This window comes from Trichechus manatus, unplaced genomic scaffold (genome assembly GCF_000243295.1).
Source record: "Trichechus manatus latirostris isolate Lorelei unplaced genomic scaffold, TriManLat1.0 scaffold00002, whole genome shotgun sequence".
NCBI lineage: Eukaryota > Metazoa > Chordata > Mammalia > Sirenia > Trichechidae > Trichechus > Trichechus manatus.
Genome location: NW_004443938.1, coordinates 36,904,000 through 36,921,530, shown reverse-complemented (window position 1 = coordinate 36,921,530; position 17,531 = coordinate 36,904,000). Strand labels below are relative to the sequence as shown.

At 41.2% G+C, this 17,531-nt stretch overlaps 1 protein-coding gene across 1 annotated transcript in view; it reads right to left on the bottom strand.

The window, feature by feature from the left end:
- Positions 1–15,115, bottom strand: part of MAP7 (microtubule associated protein 7) — a 167,867-nt gene extending 152,752 nt beyond the window's left edge. The window contains exons 1-2 of the mRNA XM_023728362.1: positions 14,982–15,115; positions 14,252–14,391 (exon numbers count right to left, since the gene is read on the bottom strand). Of these exons, the coding sequence (XP_023584130.1) occupies positions 14,252–14,384 (133 nt within the window). The 5' untranslated portion in view covers positions 14,385–14,391; positions 14,982–15,115. The remainder of the gene's footprint in view (positions 1–14,251; positions 14,392–14,981) is intronic.
- Positions 15,116–17,531: the final 2,416 nt, after the last annotated feature.

Below are 17,531 nucleotides of genomic sequence, written 5' to 3'. Positions count from 1 at the left end.
TCCAGGAACTGGAAATGTTAGATGTTAAGAGTGAGGGAGAGTGGGTGAGACCCAACTGCAATATGAGTTGTCTGTAAGAACTGGCTAGCGGCAGTGTAAGGGCTCAGCTGATGGTGAGAGAACATGAGAGTGGAGCAGACTCAAGCACCTTGTTTTTAGGACTCTTCACAATAATAGTCAGCAGCTCTAAAAAAGAAATAAGAAGCTACCAGGGGATTCTTGGAGTCTGCCAGGAAGGCCTGGTCATCTTTGTGAGTACATTGTTGAAATGGTTACCCATGAGTTGTAGGCTTGTAAAAAGACAAGAAAGCTGGAACAGGACTACTAGGTGTGAGAACACAGAGGGTTCAGGAGCCTGGGGGTTGTGCAGAGGATGAAGAGTTCAGAAGATGTGAGTCCATGGTGTAGGTAGGAGGGTGATCTCACATTTATGGAAATATCCAGCACATGGTCTAGCGTGGGGTAAGCACAAAATCAATGTTTGCTGAATCTGAAGTCTGTGGCTGCCTAGGGAAATTTCGAGTTCATGATGGTGTAGGCAGAGTGATAACAAGCCCCAACACAGCTGGCTGACTAAAGTGAGTTGAAGAAAAGGCCACGCACGGTCAAAGCAGATGTCAGCATCACAGCAACTTGTGGCAATGAGTGAAGATGATTTTCAAATCACTTGGATCATGAGAAAATGTCATAAAGTTGGTTGATGATTGGAAGTGTTTGACAGAAGTGGACGGTCTGGAGTTCTACTCATAATTCATACTAATGCTAATGTAATAGTATTCTAAACTACTAGACAAGTAAGGAGAAACTATAGGATAATGAACAAAATCATGGAAGAATTAGAAACAAGATTTACTACTGTAGTGTACCGGAAGAATCAGAGGTAACAAAGAGGTAAAAGGAAAACATGATTTCCCCAAGCAAGCTCAGGGTGAAAACCCAGAGTGCTGAGGTTTTCAATCCCTAAGTCTCAGTTGCTACTTTGCATCTTTCCACTGCTGACTGAAAGGTCTGCACTGGGAACCATCTACTCACAAAGAACCTGTTTTTCTGGGCCTGAGGAAAAAAGCTGATGCAGAGATGGTATTATAGAAGAGGAGCATAAAAGGAAATTCTAAGGGTGGCTTAATGAGAGGCACTGGAATGGGTGGGGGACTGGAAGGAACATTACTATGTATACATTGAACTTTGCTAAATTAGCAGCAGCTCTGGTTTTCTCTCCAAGATGTTTCCTAAACCAAGAAGGTGCAGGCGGGAGTAGGGGACGTTACTAGTCAAATAGCTCAGGCGTCAGTGTCTTAGGCTGGGTTCTCTAGAGAAGCAAAACCAGTAAAATGTATCAACACATACATAGAGAGATTTATATCAAGGCAATGGCTCACACAGTTGTAGAGGCTGGAACATCCCAAGTTCGTGGGTCAGGATAGAGGCTTCTCGTGATTTACGTAGTTGCAGGGGCTGGCGAACCCAAGATCAGCAGGTCAGAGAGCAGGCCTCTTGCACACAGGCTGCAAAGACCCATGTATCCCAATATTGGCAGGCAAGACCACAGGTAAGCTGCTAGCTCAAATCCCAAGAACCGGAAGTTAGACAAACAGGAGCCAGCTGCAGGATCCAGAGCAAGCAAGAGCCCATGAGCCTTGCCAGAATGTCCGCTTAAATTCGATGCAGGCCACATGCCCAAGGAAACTCCCTTTCAACTGACTGGCTACTCACAGCAGATCCCATCATGGAGGTGATCACATTATATCAAATCCCTTCGTATGATCACAACATCATACGACTGCCAAACCACAGCGAAACCACCAAGAATCATGGCCCAGCCAAGCTGACATACAACCTCAACCATCACAGACAGTTTAAATCACTAAGGATCTGTTTCTTATCTAATTTCCCCGATTTACAACTTATGCCTTATAGTCATGACAGTGAATTTCAATTGTTCAAAAGGAAGGCAAGTACTTATAATACTTCAAACGTGGCCTTAATGACTATACACCATAGACCCAAAATGAATTACTTTATAATGAGCTTAAGCAGTTCAAGGAAAGATGATGGTAAAAGATGCTTCTGGAATGGCCTGGCACTAGATTATGATCCAAATAAGTCACTACAGAGTCTGCAGACTCTCTCAGCCATGATGTCCTAGCTGAAAGCCAACTAATGAGTCATCTCTGCAGGAAGACTAGCCGGCAAAGGTCTTTAACACAAAAATCACTGTCACGTCATCTGGCTGGGAGATGATCAATCTGATATCTTCAGGGCTTTGCCAGATTCAGAATGAAGCCCTGGACCCTGGAACATTAAAAGGCTTGGACAAACAGCTGTGTACAGCTATGCTCCTTCTCTTTGGCTAGTGCCAGTATATGGTCTCCAATCATTCATCCCACTGGAAGCCAGACTTGTGCTTCTGTGTCTGGCTTAGCACCTGTGGACTATGAGGTCTTGAGTCAACACCTCAATATTATTTCCTTCAAGTTCTACCGAACCCCTCAATGGAAAAAGAGAAAGGTTTCAACTGAAAAAAGACCAAAGTTTCTAGGACATCTAATTTTCAATGTGAAAAATTATTGGATATATTCCTGCCTACTTTTTATCTAAGTTGTCACACTTATTCATGTCACAAATATTTAGGGGCCTTCTACCTATAGGGTCTCTATGAGTTGGAATCGATCGACGGCAATGGGTTTGGTTTTGGGTACCCAACTAGGAGCCTTGGTGGCACAATGGTTAAAGGGCTGGGCTGCTAACCTAAAAGTTGGCAGTTCAAACCCACCAGGTGCTCCATGGGAGAAAGATGTGGCAGTCTGCTTCCATAAAGACTTACAGCCTTGGAAACCCAAAGGGGCAATTCTACTCTGTCCTGTAGGGTCACTGTGAGTCGGAATTGACTCAATGGTAGTGGGTTGGGTTGGGTTTCTACCTGTCAGTCACTGGTGGCTCACGTGTTGCTATGATGCTAAAAATAAACAATTTTCAGTGGAGCTTCCAGACTAAGATGAACTAGGAAGAAAGGCCTGGTGATCTACTTCTGAAAATCAGCCAATAAAAACCCTATGAATCACAACAGTCCCATCCATAACCAATCATGGGGATGGTGCAGGATCCAGCAGGATTTCATTCTACTGTGAATGAGGTCACCGTGAGTCAGTGGTCAACTCAATGGCAGCTATCAACAACTATATACTAGCAGCCCTAGTGGCGAAGTGGTTAAGAGCTCAGCTGCTAACCAAAATGCTGGCAGTTCGAATCTACCAGCCGCTCCTTGGAAACGCTACAGGGCAGTTCTACTCTGTCCTATGGGGTTGCTATGAGTCGGAATCGACTCGACGGAAATAGGTTTTTTTGTTGTTGTTTATATTAGGTGTCGGTGACACAGTGGAAATATAACATTTGCTCACTGGCCTCTCAGAGCAAAGTCCAGTTGGGGAGCCAGACATCAAACAACTACTCGGCAAAAAAAAAAAACCTTTTTTGTAGATGTCCGGGAGATTACTCATCGCAGTACCCTGTAGTTTTGTTGTATTAAATGAAGGAGATAAATTGCCATTATGTCAGATCAACTCTACAATTTATTTGGAGCAACAAAGGACAAGTACACAATTCAATGAGAGCCTAGAACCTGGGACCACCTAGTCTAGGGACATCCTTAAGGAAATGACATTTAAACTGAAGGGCAAGTAGGAATTGAGCAGGTAAAGAGAGGTAAATAAATAAGAAGTCAAAGTACACACCAGGTAGAGGGAACAGCTTTGAGTAGGACAATAGCTACTGCATCAAGAAACAAAGCTCCACCTAGCATATACGTTTAACAATAGCAGTATATAACATCTAACAGGGGACTTTCAATACCAGTACTATAGTACTTACTGCTAATTGATGAGTGAAAGAAACAAGACTACCAAAGAGAAATTAAAAAAACATTGAAATAAAAGAGACTAACCATACTCAGAACAAGAAGTCTTAGTGCTGAAAATAAGCATATGAAAAGAAAAAAACAATCTGCGTAAAACTGGCAGCCCCTAATGTGAGCAACTGTAACTAAATCACTGGTAGAGAGCTGCCCACAATCCTAGGGCATTTCCAGCAAGCAGCTTTTATAAAGATACCTCTCACATCAGGAGGAAAGAAAAATAAAACCGCAAAAGAAATTTCCTTTTGACTGATTTTCAAGATATTATTCCCAGACTAAGGCAGACCAGAAATTTCCATTAATCCCAAAGAATAAAAGGTACACTCCTTAATCATATTTGAAATAACAAGTGAGGTGATCTGACATAATGGCAATTTATCTCCTTCATTTAATACAACAAAACTACAGGGTACTGCGATGAGTAATCTCCCTGACATCTAGCACATTTCACCTGTAGGAATGAACCCAGGACAAGGATCCAGTCACATATACCTATTTTGGGGAAGTGAGTAAAAGACCTTAAAGTGAGGAGCCTCATGGAAATTTTCATTCAAAAGTAATTTAAGATAAAAAGTAGGAAACTAGACCAGGGAAAACATCTCCATAATAAAGAGACTGATTAATTAAGGTGCTGGAACAGACAGCATGATGGTCTTTCCACTAGCCCACTCCCCCAACGGCACTTGTCAGTAGAAGTTATCAGAAAATGTGCGATATTTGGTTATAAATTACCATTATTACAACTATCATTTAATGAGTCCCAAATATTTTCCAGAAGGTAGGCTAAGTGCTAATATAACCTCTAATCCTTGCCACCACCTGTGAACCAAAAAAAAAACCCAAACCCATTGCCATTGAGTCGACTGCAACTCATACTCATATTCCAAGAAGCGCCTGGTGGATTAGAACTGCTGGCCTTTTGGTTAGCAGCTGTAGCACTTAACCACTATGCCAGCAGGGTGAGCATGATTTTATTAATCTCATTTTACAGATGAGAAAACTGAGGCTTGCCAGGATTAAATCACAGTAACTAGCCTATTTCCACAAGCACTGCTCTTTCTATCACATCACAGTCTTTCACACAAAATTAGTCTGAATTTCTAATAATCTAGGTTAGCTTCAACTACTAGTCAACCTGGTTAAACGTTTCCTAGTATCCCATTCTCCCATCATACACACTGATAACCCTGATAGTGACTGGTCCTAAATTTCAGCAGTTCTAACATAAAGGCTCAGGAGTCCCTGGATAGTGCTACAGTTAACACATTTGGCTGCTAACCAAAAGGTTGGAGGTTTGAGTCCATTCAGAGGTGCCTCTGAAGAAAAGCCTGGTGATCTATGTCTGAAAAATCAGCTGTTGAAAACCCTAAGGAGCACAGTTCTTCTCTAACACACATGGGATCGCCATGAGTTGAACCCACTTTACAGCAACCAACAACTTATAGAGGCTCAGAGGCAACAATGTATTTTAAGGGGGAATCTTCTATTGAAGCTTTGTTTCTACTTAAATTTACTACTAGATTGTTTATTTGGGAAGGTTTTAAGAGACACTGGCAAAGATTCCAACCCTCCATCCTCACTCCAAGCCATCCCTTAACGATGCATTTAATTCCTGACCCTGAAAGTAATCCTATTAGGAATACAGAGGTAGTGCCAGCCTCGATACTTCTGTTTCCAATGATTGTTTTAGAGTGACACAGTCCACCGAATCCTGTGTGAATTTAGTATCTTGCTTCTACTGTAGTGGGCCTATGCAGGAAGCATCAAAAGAAGATTGAAGGAATACAATGGGTCACTGTAACAAAAAAATTGGTTGACGTTCAACCATTTCAGGAAGCAGCATATGATCAGGAACCGATGATACTGAAGAAGAGGCCCAAGCTGCACCGAAGGCACTGGTGAAAAACAAGTCTCCAGGAATTGATGGAATACCAAACTGAGATGTTTCAACAAATAGATGCAGCACTGGGAGCACTCACTCATCTATGCCAAGAAATTTGGAAGACAGCTACCTGGCCAACTGACCGGAAGAGATCTATATTTGCGCCCATTCCAAAGAAAGGTGATCAAACAGAAAGTGGAAATTATCAAACAATGTCATCAATATCACACACAAGTAAAATTTTGCTGAAGATAATTCAAAAGTGATTGCAGCAGTACATAGACAGGGAAATGCCAGAAATTCAAGCCAGATTCAGAAGAGGACGTGGAACGAGGGACGTCATTGCTGATGTCAGATGGATCTTGGCTGAACGCAGGGAATACCAGAAAGATGTCTACCTGTTTTGTATTGACCAAGCAAAGGCATTCAACTGCCTGGATCATAACAAATTATGGATAACACTGTGAAGAATGGGAATGGGAATTCCAGAACACTTAATTATGCTCATCAGGACCCTGTACTTAGACCAAGAGGCAGTCGTTCAAAAAGAACAAGGGGATTCTGCGTGGTTTAAAAGGAAAGGTGTGCATCAGGGTTGTATCCTTTCACCATATTTATTGAATCTAAGCAAATCTGAGTATGCTGAGCAAATAATTTTAGAAGCTGGACTATATGAAGAAGAATGCGGCATCAGGATTGGAAGAAGACTCATTAGCAACCTGTAACACGGAGATGAATAACCTTACTTGCTGAAAGTGAAGAGGACTTGAAGCACTTACTGATGAAGATCAAAGACAATAGCCTTCAGTATGGATTACACCTCAACATCAAGAAAACAAAAATCCTCACAACTGGACCAATAAGCAACATCATGGTAAACGGGAAAAAGACTGAAGTTGTCAAAGATTTCATTTTACTTGGGTCCACAATCAATGTCCGTGGTAGCAGTAGTCAAGAAATCAAACAACGTATTGCATTGAGCAAATCTGCTGCAAAAGACCACTTTAAAGTGTTAAAAAGCAAAGATGTCACTTTCAGGACTCAGGTGTGCCTGACCCAAGCCACGATATTTTCAGTCGGCTCATATACACGCAAAAGCTGGACAACGAATAAGGAAAACCAAAGAAGAACTGATGCCTTCAAATTATGGTATTGGCGAAGGATACTGAATATACCATGGACTGCCAGAAGAACAAAAAAGTCTGTCTTGGAAGAAGTACAGTCAGAATGCTCATTAGAAGCGAGGATGGAAAGACTTCATCTCAGGTACTTTGGACATGTTATCAGGAGGGACCAGTCCCTGGAGAAAGACATCATGCCTAGTAAGGTAGAGGGTCAGCAAAAAAGAGGATGACCCTCAATGAGCTGGAGTGGCACAGTGGCTACAATAATGCGCAAAAATAGAGCAACAACTGTGAGGGTGGCAGAGGACTGGTCTGTGTTTCATTCTGTTACATGTAGAGTTGCTATGAATCAGAACCAACTCCAACAGCACCTAATAACAACAGCATACTTCTAATCTCTGTTGCCATTCCACCTGCATCCACACTCCACACTGGATCAAGAATTGCAAATTCTTTGGACTTGGGCAGAATCTATTAGAATTTCTCACCAACTAACCATAGATGGGCAGATAGCCTCAAAAATAAAACTTGCATTTTATAGCTGGCATAAATATTGAACGGTGCTCTGGTTAACAGATCTGGTAAAGAGGCATTTCAAACACAATTTCTGATGTCCATTTGTGATACAATTTGGGCCTTTGCATCTTGCTCTAGCATATGATGGGGTATGATTTGCCTTTTGAGATTGGCTAGTCTAGATCATAAACTTAACATATTGTGTATAGGGTTGCCATGAGTCAGGGGACAACTCGAGGGCTGCTAACAACAACAACAAATTTCTAAAAGATCTGAGAATTAAGAAGGAATCATGTTTGTTACTGTTAAAGTATTAGTTTCTACTAAACGAAAAACATAGCAAGATGCCTGCAAGTCACCTAGAAATTCTTTGGTAGCAAGGGATTAAATTTAAATTTGCTCCTTGAGATATGCTGATGTTAGTGGAAATGGATACTCAATACAAGCTCAGACTCTAGCTTTCCAATAAATAATGTTTTAAGATTTATCACCTGAAGAGAGTCTAAGACAATACTTGGCATTGGGTTCCTATGGTTGGCACAGTCAGCAATTCTAGTCCCATCAATTATAGTTCTTGAAACAGGCACACAATTTTTAAGCCTTTTAGTTTTATATAGCAAGGAAATTCCACTATATATCATACCTCACTATACAAAGAATTTGGTTATGTACAAGTTAAATTATGTTCCCCTTGTACACAGTGATATGCATGGTAACATCTACTTCTATAATAAAGAATGCTTGAGGGACAGATATATTCACTTACTCAACAAATATTTATAGAGATTCCAATGAGTGGAGACATACATTAGATGCTCTGATCTTTGTTCCTGCCATTCCCTATTCTTTTCATCTTTATGTAAATACTTTGAAAAAAACATTTAGATCTCTTCAGCAAATGAAAGTTTTCCCAGTAGGTTTAACTTCAAGATTATCATATAGGGCTCTTTGATATTTTGCTCTTATAAAATATACCTTTGTCTCATTAGCTGTTAAACCATTTGCCTAGTCGTGAAATGCCACAAATAAGAACACCGGGAATAAACAACGGTCCAAATCCTAAAGCATAAAGAAAAGAAACAAGAAATGTGTGAGAATGATTCTAGAGTCACATTCCTACATCTTGACATAAGACTTCCCTTTGAAAACAAAAAGACTCATGACTTACAAAGAGGACATTACGCTTGCTAGATCATCACCTATCCAATGGGAATAAAATAGTAAATGCCAGATTATATTTCATTTGGAAACCTTAACAGGCAGAAATTCTACCTTTACAGTGGACAGGTCAAAAGAAGAGACGCCACTGCAGTCTCCATGAATACACATTTTTAACAAAATGGGGGGTGAGGGGGAGGAGGAGGCAGTAGCACAGTTTCTCCAAACTACTGAGTCAAAATTTCAAAGAAAAATTGTATTTCTTAACACTCTAACCTGTAATTAGCTAACAAAAGGGGCTGAAGACATTAGTAATCTTGATATTTACAAAATAGTTAACTAATACCACCTTGTAACTTCATTTTTCCACCAAAGAAAATGCTCAATAGCATGATGGAAAGTGAAAACGAAAGAGTCGAATTCCTGATACACTTAGATAAATGCACTGTGGCTGAATGTAATGTGACTGACATGTCATAACTTACATATCCAAAGTAGTTACTTTGGTAGAAAGACCTTCAGAGCCTGTGAAAGTTACTCTTGAATGTTAAGTTTACCTTTGTTCAAGAATGTTCCACACACTCATAAAGGTGCAGGGTACAAAGAGGAGTAGTCTCAGCCCTTAAAAAAGCAGTCTAGGGAAGGACTGGGATGCGTACATAGATAATTTCATTACATTAAGACAAGGTCAGAGCCCTGGTGGCATGGTGGTTAAGAGCTCAGGCTTCTAACCAAAAGGTCAGCAGTTCGAATCCACCAGCTGATCCTAGGAAACCCTATGGGGCTGTTCTACTCTGTCCTATAGGGTCACTATGAGTCAGAATTGACTTGACGGCAATGTTTCCTTTAAGACAAGCGTCAGGACAGAACTAAGTATGGAACTGAGGGTGCCACAGGAGCACAATGAGGGGTTGCAACTGGGGAACTGTCCCCAGGAAAGGGGAGATTGGGAGGGAGACAGGAGGTTTTCTAGAGGAGATGACACCAAGCTAGCTCTGGAGGAGATGACACCTGATCTCAGTCTAAAGGATGAGTTAGAGTTATCCAGATGAGGAAGAAAGGTGAAGAAAGCAGAGGGAAGACCATGAGGACACACAGGCCTGCAATAGCAGGATAGAACAGGAATATGCAAGCACTTTGATGCTGCTGGAGCATAAGTTTCAACAAAAGAGTGGTAGGAAAGAGATGGAGAGGGAGCCAGGGGCCAGGCGATAGGCAGTCCATGTGCCAACCTAAGGAGCTTGGACTTATTCCTTAGGTCAGGGGTTACAAATACGAACGACTAATGTAATGTAAATAACTGAGGCAGGCCAGGTAATGCACAGTCTGGAAGATGGGTGGGGATTGTGGCAAACAGGAGCATGCATGCATGACCCATCTAAGGTGGCAGCTGCTGCTTAGCTTCAGCTGATTGCTGCCATGAAAAAACATTCACCAAGTATGGCCACATCTTCTAGTTTTTCAAGGGAAGCTGAAATTCAGATTGTTATGTAAAATCTCTCAGTTCCTAAATGCTGACTCAGTTTTTTTTAAAAAAAAAAAAAGTTCAGGGGCCAAATAAACATACCTGTAGACCAAACAAAGCTCAAGGATGCCAGTTGAGACCTCTATTTTAGGTGAAGCAGCACCACTGAGAAGTTTTAAAATACAAGTGATATGGGCTGATTTTCACATTAGAAGGATTACATTATTGGCATGTTATGGAAAAAAGCAAGACTGAAAGCAGGGAGACCATAATCAGTCTAGTGAGTGATTAATTAGTCTTTCATCTTTTAAGGGTGATGGTAATTTTTACAAAATCAGTCCAAAGTCACTCAGAGTCAAGGCACATGAGTAAATTTAGTACTGAAGCTGGATACCAATCAGATTTTATATGAAAAACAAGACAGGTATAAAGTCAATGAGATGATTTCTTTAGCTGGTTCTCAAAATGGGTCAGGAGACTATTACATAAGAGATGTTATGAAATGTATTGTATAATGGTTGTACTTTCACATGAACATGGGAGCCTCAAGAAATGACTACTTATAGGAAAACATTGTATGGATGTCCAAGTTCTACAACTAAATTTAAAAGTGGCCTCTCCACCCATCATTCTGTGCTCCTGCCTTGAGGCTTATGTGAGCTGCCAAGCTCAGCCATGCATTTGGCGTGGGACAGGATGGGAGCCTATATTACTTAACCCCCATGCTACAGTTTGAAAACTTGAGGCTAATAGTTCCACACTTAGCACGTATTTAACATTTCTGCAACTCCATCCTGTCTTCCTCATCTCCTGATTTCAGTTTATACTCCTGCATTATTTGTATACATCTGTCTTCTTCCAGAAGACAGAAAACACTTTTGAGAGCAGAAACCATGTCAATTATCTTCGCATCCCTTCCACAGTGCCCCAGCAGAGTAATTTGCACCGAGTGAGCGTTTAGCAAATGCTGGTTTAGGGAGAAAATGTCTCATTACTTAATAATCACATTGTGCTCAGCAAAATTTACCATAAGGCAGGTTCGCCTTGAAACCTACACAAGGGCATTTAGTTACTGTAGTACCTAAACAATCTCTTCTAAGCGGGTCCTGAAGTCAGCATTAACTGAGGTTTAGGTTTCTGAGATATAACAGCAACAGCCTAAGGCCAGCTCACTCCAAATGACTATTTAAATGTTATATGTTAATAAGAAGGCAATGTAAAACATTTACATTCCTATTGATTGCATGGAAGAGCAATCACTCCTTCAAGAATTTACCTAGTCTACCAGCTAGCAAAACTACTGTCTCACTCCACCAGATAACTCCGAAGTCACCATTTGGGAGTCTAGAAGGTAACTGATGCGTTCATTCCTGTTGAGTTCATTATAATGGTTATTCAACAGCCCGAGTAACTGGATAGATGGATGCTACTCACCATTAAAAACCCCCTATGTAACCCAGGGCAATCCTGGACAGATGCTTTTAGCTTATTGAATTTAGATAGCAAGCCTCTTTATTCCTGTTAATGAAAGAAAAAAAATACTAAGCATAAAAATCAGGTTTGGACGTGGTTGGCTGATTAGACCAGGGAGTGGTTCAAAAAGAGAACAAATTTTCTGATTGCTTATCTTAATAGTCACACATAAAAGACAGCCTGTATTTCATCTTGCTATGTTGCTTTGGAAATAATTTGGAAAATAGAGTCCATTAAAAGCTGCAAAAAATTGTACAGGCAACTGATGACTGGTAAGAATTATATTCAGAGCAGGCAACAACAGTTAAGTGGAAAGGAAAGATGAAATTGTCAGTAAATCCAGGTTACCATGCTCTCTTGCAATGAAGAGACTGTCTGCTCCATGATGCCCTTCTTAATAACTACATTTATTTCAGGACCCGACCACATCTGGCAGCAGAAAGCAATGAGGATGAACAAAGCAGAAAGGACACAAATTCAGAAGGTCATAGTTCTATAGACTAGGACTGTGTTGTCCAACCAGGTAACCATTGGCCACTTGTGGCTATTTAAATTTAAATTAAGTAAAATTAACTATAATTTAAAAACCAGTTTCTTAGTCATACTTGCCATATTTCAAGTGCTCTGTAGCCACACGGGGCTAGTGGCTACTGTATTGGACAGAGTAGATATAGAAAATTTTCATTATCACAGAAAGTTCTATTGGACAGCACTGGACTAGAAAGTGAACATTCCTATTGTTCAAATAGACCTGATGAGGAATTTAGAATCAAAGCCAATAGTTTCATGAAGCATAAACAGGGAGGCCAAGGGTAATTTATCTGCTTATTTTATTGAACGTGTCTATAAATTAAGAGACATTTGGGGATATACAAAATTCTGGACATCTTTATCAGCGCAGGATCCCCACCCCCACCTCCAGTCTCTCTCTCTTTTGTGGGAGGGGTAGAAAAAGGAAAACAGTAGGGGATCAGGAACTCTCTGATTTAGTCTCTCTTATCCATAGAGCTGTACTCAGCAAAAACAAACAGGTTTTAGAAGTACCTACTTTCCTCCCCACCCCCATTCTTCTTGCCTTCACAAATAAACTACTGAAAGGTAATTGAAAGAAAAAAAAAAGAGAGAGAGAGAGAGAAGGACAGAAGAATTATTCAAGAAAATTACTAAGAACAAAATGGATGGTTATTCTAAATTACTGTTCCAGGACACCCAAGGAAAAAGTGCCACAAATCAAGAAGAATACTTCCAAAAATAACACTGTGGGCACAATTCAACAAAACCACATTGATTTTCAAAGTTACCAACCCCTAGAGGGCCAAATGATTTGCTATTAACAATTTAAAGTATTGCGTTTTCAATAAGAGCCACGCTCTCTGGTTCAACTACCTAACTCACGGGCAAATAAAAGAACCATATAAGTCACCTTCCATTCATACCATTGTTATTAGATTCCTGAGGTCATCTGGTACTTAGATAGAGGCCATGTCTAATAGTAAATAAAAATCAATTACAGTAATACGATCCTACTTGTTAGAACTTCCCTGTATAGTCTTTTAAAAATGAAGTTAAAATACACTTTTGGATTTAAAGTAGACAGTTTCAATTATACCTTATAAAACCAAACTGAAATTCACCCAAGAACCAGGAAAAAGAAAACCAGTAGTGTTCAGACACTGGGTCTATGTAAACACTCATTCTATGATTGCTTAAATATTTGCTTGCTACTTTGCCATCTTACCTCTCTGTACCACGCTAAGGAAAATTTGATATCTCAGCGACAGAAGAATTTGAATGCAAGCTCAAATTTAATCAGCACATGAGAACCACAAAACTTATAACCTATCTGCTTAAGAGGAGAAAAGCTTATCTATTTTGGAAAACTTAAACTGCAAGTGTTAAAGCCCTTCTTCAAAAAATGCACGATGCTGCCATCTCTGACTGATAATTAAAGCCCTGGCAGGGCTGGCTGTGAGACAATGCTAAAGATGATGCAGTAAACAGACTCAGGAAACCGAGCCAGCTGCTGCTGCATCTCATCACTGTGAGGTACAGCACAAGAATCAGACCTCCTTTTCTATACCCAGCATATTTCAACTTCTGTATGCGCATTCAGCGGCAGAGCTATCATCAGAAGTTATAAAGCCTCACAGATACCTCCCTTGTTCCCTAGCTTTGCCCTCAACTGTCACCCTCAATGTTTGTTTTCCTCCTCTTCATGCTCTTAAGCATTTCAGTACAGAAAAGGAACTAACATCCTTACCCTCTGCCCACGGAAAGGCTGCACTCTGTCACTTTGTCTAAATCATTCCTTTGGAGAAAATTCACCTCATTAAAAGAAACAAAAATCATCTGGTACACGTAAAGCAGGTAGGGAGATGTTTATTTAAACCTTGCTCACTCCTATTTCTTCCTCCTGATGAGCACTGAGTCAGCATTAACTGTTAAAAGTCAGCATGAACATTAAAGATCTCTAGGCCAACAAGGGAGCTTGGGTCAAAAAGGCAGCTGATCGGAAATCTACCAAATCTGCAAAAACTGTTCCTCATTTCATGCACACACAACTCTACGGAGTGTGTAAACACCCGCTGGCAAACTGCGCTAGGGGGTCACTAGCACTTCACACAGCATGCACTATATAAGTACAGTTTGTAAAATGTGCTATAGGCAGTGTGGGAAAGTGGGGCCGCGTCCAGCCCCAACCAAAGGGTAGAGCTAATGCATACCTTTCTGTCTTCTGGAATTGCCATTCTTTTGCTGTTCATCTTCCTCATTAATGGTGAACAAACCAAGGGGAATTGGCCTTGCATGGGTCTTCTTCAGTCTCTCTTGTCGAATAGCTGTAGCTGATCCCGGCATACCGCTGCTACTTGCTTTTTTTTTTTTAATTATTATTATATTAAAAATATATGCTTATGAATTGCAGCTCCCAGGAAGCTGCTAGTTCCTAAGCTGCCGGTTCATCTGAGCACTTGTAATAGATCCCCTACGGGTAAACAGTGTGCAAACAGCTGACAGATACTACCAGCCACTTGGCAACTGAGGCCCTGCAGTTTCCCCTCACCTAGCAGCAACCCCTCAACCTTCCCAACAAGCCCCCTCCCACTTACTCCCCACAGGCACATGCACGCACGCACACACTCACTCACACACTCCTTCCAGAAAAGCTCTGATTAAAGGCACACAGGTTCCAATGCCTCCCTCCACTGTCTAACCTGTTCAATCAGATCCCAGCTTCTCCTTCCTGCTGCAGCACCTTTTCCGAATCTTCTTCCTGTGACCACACAGTAAAATATTCAGCACACAACACAAGAGGGGCAAATATGATACGCTGCCTTCGTTACCAGTTGCCCTGACAACGCTGACATCTCCTAATCAAGAAGGGCTGGGAGCCGCTTGTCTCCCAGGCTGAAAGGCGGCAGCCTGCCGGGATGCGGGTCCTGGGAATTCACCCACCAAAGGCTACAACGTGCAGCAGCCAGAAGTAAGTCCGCTGGGCAGCTCCCTCTTCCTCTTGGTGGCAGGAGCAGCAGGATGGGAGGAGAAATGGAGTTTTGCTTGCACAAGCAGCAGCAAACTCCTCAGTAGGGGGAAAGGGCTCAAGGCAAGCAGGCTTTCTGTTTTTTTGGCCAAGTTTTCTATCATAACAATGTTTGTGAGTGCCTGGATGAATGGAGGCATGGCTGGTGCCCCACGGCTCACTTTGCACACAGGAACACATTCCCAGCTTTCCCGACATTCCTATAACCCCAGAGCCTGTATGCACACAGCTTTGGCAGCACCTGTCATGAGGAGCACATCTGCCATGTACCAGAGACCCTCCAGTGAAGACAGGCAAGGGGAGGGCTGTGCCTGTTCCCACAGAGATCACAATTTGGAACATCCCCTCTGCAAGCCAAGTTGAAAGGACAGAAATGAGTAACTAGAATCCATTAAGGGGGAAAATCTGCCTCCATTATATCCAGGAAACTGCCGTCAGCTCCCACTGACCTGGCAAGTCATGACCAGCCAGGCCGAGCAATTCTCAACACTTGACCCAATTTTACTTCTTTTTCAGACTGTTTTCTCCAAAGAACACAGTCATGTGATTATTAATTGTTTTCTCATGAAATCAGCTTTCCTACTTTAAGATCCCCCTTTCTAGCCTGCTTAAAATTCAAATTTAGATTAAATGGCATTTAAAAATGCCAACTGACAAGTTAAAAAAAAAGTTTTTTGTTTTGTTTTTACCTTTTCATCAAAATCAAGTCTGCTTGAAACGTCAAAATGCAATTCTCCCACCTCCAGAACACTCCCTTACTTTTTCTCAAACCTACTTATTCCAAAGGGGACCCCAGATGCTCTCAGACAAGTCAAACGTCCTCTCTAAAACCTTTGGTGGAACAGGAACTCCGAGTACACTGAGTAAATAGCAAACAGTGGATAATTCACTTAACTCCTCTCAGTGCCTCAGTTTTCTCTGTAAAACTGGGGTGATGGTATCATGTACCTTATAGGATTGCGGTGAGGATGAGTGTGCTTAATATGCTTTTATTATATTTTAGGCAGCACCTCTGGGACACAGAGGATACCATGGAAGACTGGAGCTAAGTCAGTCCTCTTCCACCAAGCCCAGCTAATTAATAGTATTCCTTTTCTGTTAACATCACTGGAATATTCCCCATGACAAAGACAGGATTCTTTACTCTCTAGCCTGAAGGGTCTTGTGGAGAATTTCAATTTGCATCAAAGTGTGAAAATCACCAAAATGGCTGTTTTTTCTTAAAGAGTACATACTATGCTTAAAACCATTTACTGGCAGAAATGAGATCCTAACCAAAGGAGGCCAAAAGTCATTACCATCATACAACACATGAGGCAGTGTGGTAAAATAAACAAAAAAAAGTTAATAGTTATCGTTTTAGAACATGTTCAACTTCATGTCGGACACTGTACTAGGCACTTTAGATGTTACCTTTGTTAGTCACAACAGCTCCGAGAGGCCATATTGTCATCTGACACATAAGGAAACTGAGGCTCAGAGCGGTTAAGAGATTTGCTCAAAGTCATAGTCAGGATTAAACCCAGATCCATCTGCTCCAAAGCCAAGCTGCTTTCGTCCTGCTGCTGTGTAAATCCTTACTCTGACACCAACCAGCTGTGTCCTAGTCAGAGCTGTGATTCAATCACAGGGAAGCAAACATCCCAAGAGCAAATAATCATAATAAAGGATTTTTTTTTCTACCCATGAAGTATACATCTTTCATCTTATTTAAAGCATATACATACATTTGAGATTCATTTCCTAAATGCTCAAACTCAGTCTTTAATGGATATAGAGGTTAGCTCTTACATAATTCTAGAAATACTGTGGCTTGACCTCTATAGAGGCATGAGGCTACAGTCTTCTCCCACTCTCCTTTTCCTTTTACCCTTTAATCCAAAACAAAGTCAAATATGGAAAGGGGGATGGGGAGATCTTTTTAAATATCACCAAAAGGAAAATGAGTACTACTCTAAACTCCTGAACTCTCCCCAAGACTGATAAGATTTTCAATTAGATAAGGCACATTTGTCCATGTAAGTCACCTGCAGATATTGAATCTTCATTCAGTCCCCATGAGAATTTGGGCATGTAGACCAATGTTATGGATTAAACTGTGTCCCCCCAAAATATGTATTGGAATTGTAACCCCTATACCTGTGGACGTAATCCTGTTTGGAAAATAGGGTTTTCTCTGTTGTGTAATTAGATCATACCTGAGTAGGGTGGGTTCTAAATCTAATCACTTCTGAGTTATAAAACTAGCAGATTTGATGCAGACACACATATTCACATATGCGAGGGGGGGTGGGGGGGACAGATGCTATGTGAGGACAGCCAAGGGATCAAGGAACCCTGGGGGCTACCAACAAGGAAGAACTCAACATGGTCGAGACGTCCATTTGAACTTCTACCTCCAGAACTGTGAGAAAATAAGTTTTTTTAAAGCCACCCACTTGTGGTATTACTGTCACAGCAGCACT